At 40.5% G+C, this 10971-nt stretch overlaps 1 protein-coding gene across 2 annotated transcripts in view; it reads right to left on the reverse strand.

Moving 5' to 3' along the window:
• LOC134166822 (amine oxidase [flavin-containing] B-like) overlaps positions 1-8245 on the reverse strand; it is a 53492-nt gene extending 45247 nt beyond the window's left edge. For both annotated transcript variants that reach the window (XM_062624838.1, XM_062624839.1), the window contains exon 1: positions 8036-8245. In XM_062624838.1, coding sequence (XP_062480822.1) covers positions 8036-8081 — 46 coding nt within the window. In that variant the 5' untranslated portion in view covers positions 8082-8245. The remainder of the gene's footprint in view (positions 1-8035) is intronic.
• Between the last annotated feature and the right edge of the window lie 2726 nt (positions 8246-10971).

The raw sequence follows: 10971 nt of genomic DNA on the forward strand, positions 1-10971 counted from the left end.
TGTAAAATACAGCAATTTACACTCTTTCCTCATTTGTGCTCACTATTTAGCATAACTCACTGATTCAGACTCTGGCTAAACTAGCCTTATGAAAAATAACTCATATTGGAACAAAAGAGGTGTGTTGCTCCAGTATTTAATATGTTCAAACAAAGAGCTATACAGCTTGCAGGTTTATATGCAAGCTCTCCAGGTAACCATGATGCACAGTATGCAGCGGCTGTTTGATCAGCTGTTGCCATGTGCAGTCAACCAAATAGACTGCATTCAACGCTTCACGTATGAATTATACCACCAAAATAAAGATGAGTTGGCTGGGAGGCAGGAGGCTACAAAGGCACCTTTCCTCTACCCCCTCTCCCTCACACCCAACTGAGTTATATGGTAGCAACTGAAAAATGTGAAGAAGTTGAATAGTACAAAGTAGTAATTGTAATATGAACAGGTTTCAAATGAATTAAAACTTTATGGAATTCTTCAACCTCCTGAAACATGAAGTGTCGAACAGCGGTCATCACCATAACCTAAGCCTTGTAACTGCAAGATGCCAGAAGCTCTAAGGAATCATAGCCAGACTCTTCAGTGTTAAGTCAGTGTTAAAAATTAGCACATCTATGATGTGTTGTGCCATTTACACCAGTTATCAGAAATAGCTCATGAAGCCTCAAATTTTCTAAACTGAACTACTTTGTCTTCTGGTCATAGTAACAATTCGTGGAGTGAGCAGAGTTTCTATGGGACTCCACACTGACATTACTGGTAATCAAGCTGTTCAAACAAAAAACTTTCAGGACAGAAAAGGCTGCACAAAATACAAGTGCATGGGTGGGTTATTAAAAAGGATGCTAGAAATTAATGTTTCAAATACCAACATGGTGTTGTACACTCTCATTGACCACTGAAATCAGCAAAAATACTTTAAACAGGGATCATGCAACATTACAAAATTATAAACCTTGGACACAAATCAGTCCATAAGAAAATAAAGCCAGCCAGATGAAAAATCACATCTTTTTAAACCATCTCACAAGGCAGCAGGAACCTTTACATCCAACTTCAGTTTACAGAGATGAAATAGCTATCAGCCCAGAAAGAAAATTAAGTTCAAAAATGGTTGCATAAAAATTAAACTATTTAAACTGTAAGGAGGTTAATGGAATTTCCTCAGGGATTGAAGCCCAGCTGAAGCTCTGGAGCCCTCAGCATTGGAAAGACATGGACCCGTTGGAGTGCGTACAAAGGACGGCCACAAATATTATCAGAGGGGTGGAACACCTGTAAGAACAGGCTGAAAGAGTTTGGGTTGTTTAGACTGGAGAAGGCTCTGGGAAGACCTTATAGCAGCCAGGTCTTGAGGACAAATGTTTAGTGGGGCATGTTATGATTGGACAATGGGTAATGGTTTTAAAGTAAAAGAGGACAGATTCAGACTTGCTATAAAGAAGAAATTCTTTACAATGAAGATGGTGAAATATTAGCACAGGTTGCCCAGGGAAGTGGTAGATGCCCCATCCCTGGAAGCATTCAAGGTCAGGCTAGATGGGGCTCTGAGGAACCTGATCTAGTTGAAGATGTCCCTGCTCATTAGAAGTGAATTGGACTATATGATCTTTAAAGGTGCCATCTAACCTAAACTATTTTGCGATTCTATGGCTGATGACTGATTTAAGAAACATAACTGAGAGCTCTAATAGCATCATAACACATTCTCTGTAAAGGAAAACCAAAAGAAGGTCTTCAATCCACTATGGCATTGCTCAGCAAATTTTTATAACCATGGTAAACTTCACCATTGTATCAGAGCACTCTGTGAAGTAGCTGCTGTAGAACTGAGAAAAAACACAAAGGCAAGCCACTCTCTTCTGGGAAAGGGCATTGAGAATATGGCTTTTTATCTTCAAATAACAGAATTACTTAGCCACAGTTGTCCCTTGTGCTACAAAGAATGAAGCTGTGCCAGAGGGAAATGTGCCAACACCGCCCAGATTGTTTACATACAGAACAGTAACTTCAGAAGAAGAAAAGCCTTCTCAATTGACTAAATTATGCATAAGACCTTATTTATTGTCGTTAGCTGCCGTGTGAGATTCGTAAACATAAAGCAAACTCACTATTAGTTTATGATACCACAAGCAGCGCTGGAAGTTTACCTCTGGGACTATCAGGGCTGTGTAAAGCAGCCTGAGCAGTGTGGGCTACTTAGGCAGTACAAACGTGCCTGCTTAGCTTTTTGCCACAGCCCTCCACCTTTTGATAAGACTACCTCCATTCATCACTTGTCCTTAAGTCCTTATGTACTCCTGAGATCCTGTTGGATAGCCTGAATGCTCCCAGGATGAAGCCAGATCAGTAGGCTGCTCCTCACAGCCTCTGGACTGTGGGCACCAGCTTTTGACCCAGACTTGTGTCACTGTGGTGACTGACATTTTCCCGTTTGCTGGAGACTGACACTTCTGGTCACTTGCTACAGCAATGGAAGCATGCTGCATTGTGCCTGTCGTGGTTTAAAGTTATCCCTGTACTTGATGCTGCCAAGGAGTAATATGAGCAAAACAAAATTAGCAAGGCACACAATGTAAATTTTTGGCAATCTCTTGATATTACAAGAAAAATAAAAAAAAAGAAAAAAGTAGGCAAGAAGATGTAGAGGACACAGGCGTGTATCTGTGGTCAGGATGACCAAGTAAATTATTTTGAACTGTATCTTCATGGGAGAAGAGCACAGAATTGAAATGCTTACTCTTTCTACATAACTACTTTTGACCCTCAAAACTAAAAGTATCCCAAGACAGAAAATTTGCAGTGTCTGTGTTAGCAAATAGTGCAGAAGAGCAGAACTGACAAGTGTAACAGTTCTACCCTGAATACTCACTAACCCTACTACATCCATGAAAGGGGCTTTATTTCAGACAACCTCTTGCATAGTCTTACAGGCTCAAAAGGTGAGCTCCTAGAGCATGTCTTAACTTCCAGTCTTATTCAAAAAGTTGTCCAATGCATATGCTCTGATCCTGCTCTTTGGTGCACACCACAGGAAGTAGCGTCAATCAGGAGATTTACTCAAGGTACACACGTAATCCAAACCAATACATTAATGCAGATGACTACCTTCCACCATATGCAGTGTGATTAGGTTCTAATCAAGTGCTAGTTTAGACTGAAAAATCTAACAAAATAAAGCACCACTGCAGGTGGTTTCGCAAGTAAACAATGCACTGAACTTCCCTACAAAGAACTTTCAGCCTCTCCTGTGTTTAATCTTGTTTGTCAAAAACAATTTTTTTTTTTAAATTATGCAATTCAGCAATACAGGATAGAACCCTGTGGTCTGTGCAGTTTGCAACCCCGACATCAGCTTCTACACACAAACTTGGATTCTCCATCAGTTATTTCCGTAACACTAAGGAATCCCTTGCCCAAAGTTTTGGCACCCTAACTTACCTTTTCTGCTCTTTCCAGGGTGGTTTTCACATTTTGTTGAACAGACTGAATGAACTTTCTCTAATACTACCTTTTCATAATGGTTAAATAAGCTAATGTAAAAGCTTTCCTTAATGATGCATTTCTCTGAGCCTTGGGAGATGGGATGGCTCCTGCAGGTAGACTCAAAAGCTTCTTATCAAATCAACTTTCAGACCAATTAGGAGTGAATCACAATCAGTGAGTCAGTGAACTGCAAGTACTGTCCCTGCTGACTAGGCTACCAAAATATTTCACAGCATTATGCAGTTGCCTTCTGTCCTGTTCCCTGTGAATTGCCAAGTGGTTTTATGAAATATCTAGAAGTCAAACAGCTGGCTTTGCCAAACTGCCTCAGACTGCTTTGCAGTAGCCATGAGAGTAATTGAATACAAAAGGAAGTACCCTCTGATGGCAGATACAGATGACCAAGAACGTGAATTAAGAGCTTCATCACGTCAACTGATGAAGACATGGATTCCCTTTGCCAGCATGCATCCCAGAGAGGCTGAAATTGATGGTGAGGGTCATAGTACTCCCACAGATGGATCCATTCCACTTCATTACATACAGCTATTACATTCATGTCACATTTTGTTTTGGTCTGGGGTTTTTTCTTCTCCAAGTGGGTGTCTAATATAGGATTCCAAAAACAGTGGCTTGTTTAGCAAACTATCTTTTCAAATTAGGAGTATTATGACACAGCAAATTACTATTAGAAAGCAAAGAGAAACAAGTAACTAGGGAGGTTATATGTCTCATGTATACTTTTCTTACAACATCCTCTAGTTTTGTTTTGAAAAACAATTTTGCCCTCAGTTTCAGTCTATTTTAAAACAAACAGAAAATCTTCAGATAATAGCCCCCAGAGCAGCTGATCTGTTTTGGGTTTTTGTTTTGTTTTGTTTTTTTTTCTTTTAAAGTAATTTGAAACTGGCTCACAGACGCAGTGAGAGCTGCTGTAATTACACAAAGTATTAGATTAGCATATAAATAGAAAGCAAGGCTTAAGAAGAAGAGTAGAAAGCATAGGGGTATTTCAAGATGAACAGGTATCTAAATACTAGATATAGATAAAATATTTCTATTGAAATGTTAAAGTAGGTTTTGGTTCACCATAATTAAGAAAAGGCTTCACCTTTCAGATTAAGGAAAAAAAAAAAAATCAATTAACCTCACTTTGACTGTAAAATCTGTGCACCAGGAATTTAAGAGCAGCATTTTCTCAGGTAGGAGTGGTGTTAACATTAGGATAAAATCTGGTAACTTCTTTAACAACAAAAAAAGGAAACAGGTCCCCATAGCAAAAGCAGGGACCAGAAGGCACTTTTGAAAACAAGTGGAGGAAGTATTTAAATGAAACCTCTGAACAGATTCCAAAATTTGATTTTAAGAAAATTTCTGTTTCCGGTGTCTCAATTGAGAAGATAAGCAAGTTTGATGACATAACCTCATAGTTTTTTCACAGTCGTTTCCACCCTCTTGCTTGAGGAGCCCTTCAAAGAAAAAGGGTCAGCTCTGAGCAAACAGAAGGACCTGTCACAATGCAAGTTCCAGTTCCATGAGGACATTTTATGCTTGTGATCTAAACACTCTTTAATACTAGGCATGCTACACAGTGTTTTCACACATGCATTTTTAAGTTAGGAAATTTTTCTTTTAAAGTATTCCTTTTTAATCTACATCATTCACAAAAAAAAATCAAGGACTTCAGCAGATGTTTTACTCATACAACAGAATCTACTCCTTAGTAAATTCTCCATTCCTCAGAGGTTATCAGCTCTGTTGAGATGATCTGAGATCTTCAGAGAAGCCACAGACCATTTTTTTTTACTTGAAAGAAATTAATAAAGACTAAATTAGAGAAGATTTTCATTATGGAACACTTAAATTAGCCACTTCTTTAGTTTTATTCTTTGCTTTTCAACAAACCTGCATTAAAGGACATTGGAAATGATTCAGCAAAGGAAGTGGTATCTTCAGATACATCAGTCCCTTCAGAGAACAGTGATTCTCAGGGTTGTGAAGGTCTCTGCACTGCTATTCCATTATCAGGTTTTCTTACTCCTAAAATTTTAGGCCATACTAATTAAATCTGGGTAAAAAGATGGGCAGAACTGCTGCCCAAGAGGGTCACAGAGCACTGCAAAGGGACAGCTTGCATTAACCTAAATAAATAAATAAGAAATAGCAGAGAGAGTGCAACACGTTTGCTCGCATCAGCACAGAAACTCTTTATTTCTTCTGCAATTACCTGCTTTGCTGATGGCTGTAGTGGATAACTCAAGCACACCTGAACACTATGAGCACTTTCTGCTGTTTTACAGCTGTGCACCGACTGATGCCTTCCTCACCTAAAGGCAGTAATCGTAGAGTCTTGGTTGGATGCACCTCAAAAGGCTCAAAACCAGTGACTTTCTGAAGGAATAATCATCAAATCTGGGGGAATAACAACCTGGTCTCTGAGGAGCGACCCATTTTAAAAATCGTACTTCATTCTCCAGTGGACAGGAGACGAGATCTCTGCAGCAGTTTGGCACATCAGGAGGAGTTTTCAATCTGAGCAAGGAGATACATAACTATAGCTTCAGCACCTGGCTGCAAGGTCAATGATTCACAGGGAAGCATGTGGGCAGAAGACAGAGGTGAATCAGGAGCAGTACAGAGTAGTGAAAGTGACTGAAGAGAGCTGCTTAGTCAACAGTAATTTTTATGTGCGTAAAATTTTCCAGTCTCTGGGGCCTCTTCTGGCTTTCTCCAGGTAGGAGAAAAGTTGCAACAGCATGAAACCAGTGATTTGGTGAGGATTTAGTGTAAAAGGAAGTAAATAGAAAACTGGTTCCTTACACTCCCTCTGCCACTTGCTGCTGCCTGCAGGTAGCAAACAGTGAAGCCCATGATGTAATGTGGTATAGAGCTGCTTCTCTGCTTTAACTGCTGCTTCGGAAAAACATGTGGGCTGTGCAGACCTGCCATGAAAATATTCCCATGGCAACCATGAAAGATAAGGGTATGTTAAAAGCTGTTACACTAACTCCTTCACTCCAACTCATTCAACAGAGAGAAGGTAGCACTACTCTGCATAAAAACATACCACTGGAAGTGTTTTTGCTAAGAAGGCATGGCTAGATAGTTACCACTGGTTAATTTTCACACTTGACTTTCACTGCAAAACACAGCGCAAATTAAAATTCGCCATAACAGAATCAACCTTGCTTCATAGAAAAGCGATTGTTAATTTCTGCTAATCACACAAACATACTTGAATTCAATAATTATTCGGCAGTTTGTTATCAGAGAATCATCCTTAGGAAGTAATGCCAATGATTTTGTTCACTGCATTTTGTACCTCATTTGAACTGTACGCTGCACACTTTAATATAATGGTTAAACAGACATCTAGAATTATATAGAAATAAGTAGTGAAAATTAAAAGCCATGTAAAAAGAAAAAAGATTAATGAAATAATGTTTTGTCACATATCTTGAGTAATTTGTAGTTTGGCAAGAGATACTACTTGGATCTGTGGCCATATGCATACTCAGTACAGGATCATAGAAACATTTATGTTGGAAAAGACCTTTCAGATGCACTGAGATTAACACACAGCACAGGAGTTATCACACTACATACCTCCCAACACTAAAAAAAAAAACCAAAACACAACTGCTTGACATGTCAAAGGCACAAAAAAAAAAAACCAAACTGTTGCACATAGTTTATTGGGCACGTATCTCAGAACAAAACATGAGACAGATTGACTCTGGGCAGACACAGAGGTGCTCTAGCCAGGATTAGGTTAAGAACAGCAGATTGCTACTCAGTGCAAGATGCTTTCCAGGCCTGCTGTCCATGTATTCTATATATAAAAACCAGAAAAAATAAAGTAAATAAATGATAATAAATTGAAAATAGACATATTAATAAACTAATAAAATATCTAAATAATTGTAAAATAATAAAATAATAATGTGATAATAATATAGCAAAAATATACAAATTATAAAAAAAGATTAAAAAAATCTGTTAAGAAATAGTACTATAATGAAACAAAGAGAATAAAATAATAAAAACCCCAAGAAATAATAAGATTAAAATAAATTATATTAAAATTAATAAAATAAAAATCGATAAATGGAAATTAATTAAAAAATATTTACTAAGAAATAACAAATTAAGAATAAGGGATAAAATTAACAACATTAAGACTTGATTAAATAAAAATTAATAAAATTAATATTAATTGATATCAGATGAAGTGTAAGAAAACCAAAACCAATAAAATACTGCCTGCCCCATGTGGCATTCAACCCCAGTTACGGGGACTCCACTCCACCAGCTTTACGAGGCACTCGGGACGCGGTCGCACCTCCCGCTTAGGGCCGAGGAGGTGGATGAGGCGAGAGACAGCGCAGCTTCTCCCCCACCACACCGGTACCGCCGCTTACCCCGTCTGGATGGCCGGGCGGGCCGACGGCTGCGAGGGGCGCAGGGCGACGGTGCCCAAGCAGGCTGCGCCCCGGCTGCTGCCGCCACCCCACCCGGGCTCGGTACCGCCCTGTGCCGCCGGACCCACCTGAGATGCCCCCCCCGATCACGACCACGTCGTACTTCTGAGCCATGTCACTGCTCTGGGTACCGGCCGCTCGCTCGCTCCCTCCCTCCCGCAGCTCTAGCCCGGCTCTGGCGTCCCCCGGCGGACACCGCCCCGCCCCGGTGGTGGGCGCCGCCTCACGCCGCCCGTGCGACGGCCGAGGGCTGGCGGTGACACGCACCGGGGACTGTGCGTCGGGGGGGGGGTTGACGGGGGCTCCTGCTGAGTGAGGGGCCGCCGACTCTCTAGGTGATGGCTGAGCCCTCCTCGCATTAGCTCCACTCACCCACAGCGAGAGCCGCCTGTGGTGCTATTTTCCCTCCTACCTCCCGGACTGTTTGGGAAGGGAGCGTGCCCTTGTTTGAGGAGCACAGTCCCCGGCTGAGGAGCGCAGGCCTCGAGGCAGAGCAGCCGCGGGCTCGCTGCCCTCGGCTTCCCAAAAGCCATGGAAATATTGGAGTGTACTTCTGCAGCCTCCCTGGAGCTACCAGAAGGGACCTGTGGCTGCAGAGGCTGTATGGACTCTGCATAGACCAGTTAGTGGTTTCCTTGAGAGCCCCTCAAAATGCGCAACACCTTGTGCCAGCCACGGTTTGGTGCTGTGCGCCGGTGGCATGTGTCAGTGCTCCTCCAGATAGATAGCGGCACTGAGCGGTCTGCCGAGACTCCCGGGGGGCTCATCAGGAGGGAAGAGGACTGGCTCATCCAGAATCAGCAGTGTCATCGAATTAACCTGGAGCCTTTAGGCTGGTCCCCTGCACACCCATCTTTCTCCAAGCTGTGTGCCGATTGACAGATGAAGTCCAGCTTTTAGGATGAAAGCCCCAAAACCTGAAGAACTAGCAAAATAAAGCCCATGATTCCAGCATACGGGGAAGCTTGGGTTAAAGGGAAAATTGAAACAAACAAACAGCAAAACCCAAAACACAGAGAAAGAACAATATCTAACTGAAACTAGTTTATCACAGTTCTCAGTATCTGAAGTATGAAATTTTCATTTGATTTACCTGATACCTATGTTACTTTGTGACTGTCAGATTAATAACTTCAGTAGTGATACCCAGCAAACAAATTCCCCCATGATGTTGACTGTTTTCTGGGGTGGCTGGGAGAAGAAATGCCAGAGGTGCAAGGGATGTCACAGTGTCAGGGATTGAGCCATCATCTTTAGGGCTTTTTATATGGTTATCAGAATGCTACATTTATATTTCTGAAGTTCAGGATGGTTCTGGTAGGAGGAGAGAAGGAAAAGGAGTGAAAGAGGAAGAAGAGAGGGCAGTAGCCCTGATTTATTTGTCTCTTTTCTGTGCTTTTTTTTTTTTCATTTCCTTTTAATTATTTTCTGAAGGTGAGAAATCAACCAATATACTTCAGAACTTGAACTGGATTTCTTTCTGAGGGTGCTAGTCCTAAGTAGTTAGCTAGTACACATATTCCTTTTGATGGTGGTCAGCCATACCTAATATGTTTAATATCTAGGATATTTTACTGTATATGACATTTGGGTCTCATTTCATCCCTGTAGTTACGAAGATCGTAACTGCAATTAGGTTCTGTATCTGGAACTGCAATTCCAGATTATTTTAGACATTCAATTCTATTTTGCACTGGTGAAGTCTGCTTTGATCAAACTAATCTTTTGCTTTAAAAAATTATGAAAATTTGTAGGGAAAAGAAAAAAAAGAAAAGAAAGAAAGTATTGCTCCTAACCCCAATTTTCTCTTTTTTTCTTGTTCCATCTAAGGTCTGTTCTCTAGATCTTTACCTAGCTGTTTAATACCCTTTCTGTGTACTTTCAGATGTGATCTTTTTCTTGTTGAGGCCGTGTAAGTATTAACATTCTACAAAAGGAAGCAGTCTAATGAAAGTATCTACATTTTTACTTTTATTATTGTGTTTCTACTTAGAAGATATGTGAAGACAAGAACCTCTGCCTCATTAAAAGTGTCATAAGTATCTTCCTCTCAAAACAGTTTTCCTCAGTGATACTTGGTCTGCCTGAAGCAACAGTATATGGTTGATTATTTGCAAGGAGAAATTCTGTGTTCTTTGAGAGATGTGGTTAGTGAAGAAGAAAGAGGCCTTTCCAAACAGCTGGAATAAAAAGTTACAGAGAGACTGATGAGGCTGAATTAATATCCAGAAAATACTCAGAAATACATATTCTCACTCTGATTAAAAGAACCTGTCTGATTCAAGGATGAACCAAACTCCAAGAACTCTTCATAGTGGGAGACACATAATTATCCAATGGCTGTCAGAAATAATAGTTATAGAGATTATTTCAAACCCCATATGAACCACTGAAAGTTAGGGGAGGCTATTTCAAAAGCAGAAGTAGATGATTTTATTTGGGCTGTTCGCAAGGGTAGCTATGGTTACATCTATATACTTAACGCCAAATGTCCACAATATGTAACACTTATTCCTGGGATTCCTCTTGTCCCTATCTCCCTCCTGTGGTGCTAAGGAATATTTTTTTTTTTTTCTTTTTTTAGTGAGAGAGTTTGGAACAGGACTGTATTGCTTTCAACTGAGGGTAGATGGTTTGTGCCCTAGAGCCGCATGAAGGTCCATGGACGTGTCTGAGAGCACAAAGTCCTCAAAAGGCTGCTGTTGATATATAACAAAGCAAACATCCGTGTCATTGAATCTGTTTTTGTCATCATGGAGACATTGTGTATTTCTCTAATGAATCAATCTGTCTCTGTCTAGAGCAGGTCAAACAAAAGTCTGGCCAAACCCAAAGTCAGGTAGGTAGTCTTTCCTTACTCTCTCCCACAAAAAGTCTGTTTCAAATGTTAATTTTTCTCATCTCAGTAGCTTCTGCTTCCAAAATGTTTACACCATGATGCATTTAAACATATACTATATTCCTCTTTCTGCTTTTCTGTTTGCAGTGTTGATGCTTGTCAAGC

The sequence above is a fragment of the Pezoporus occidentalis genome, unplaced genomic scaffold (assembly GCF_034315485.1).
Source record: "Pezoporus occidentalis ecotype Australia unplaced genomic scaffold, CSIRO_AGI_Poc_V1 ctg272, whole genome shotgun sequence".
Classification (NCBI taxonomy): Eukaryota; Metazoa; Chordata; class Aves; order Psittaciformes; family Psittacidae; genus Pezoporus; species Pezoporus occidentalis.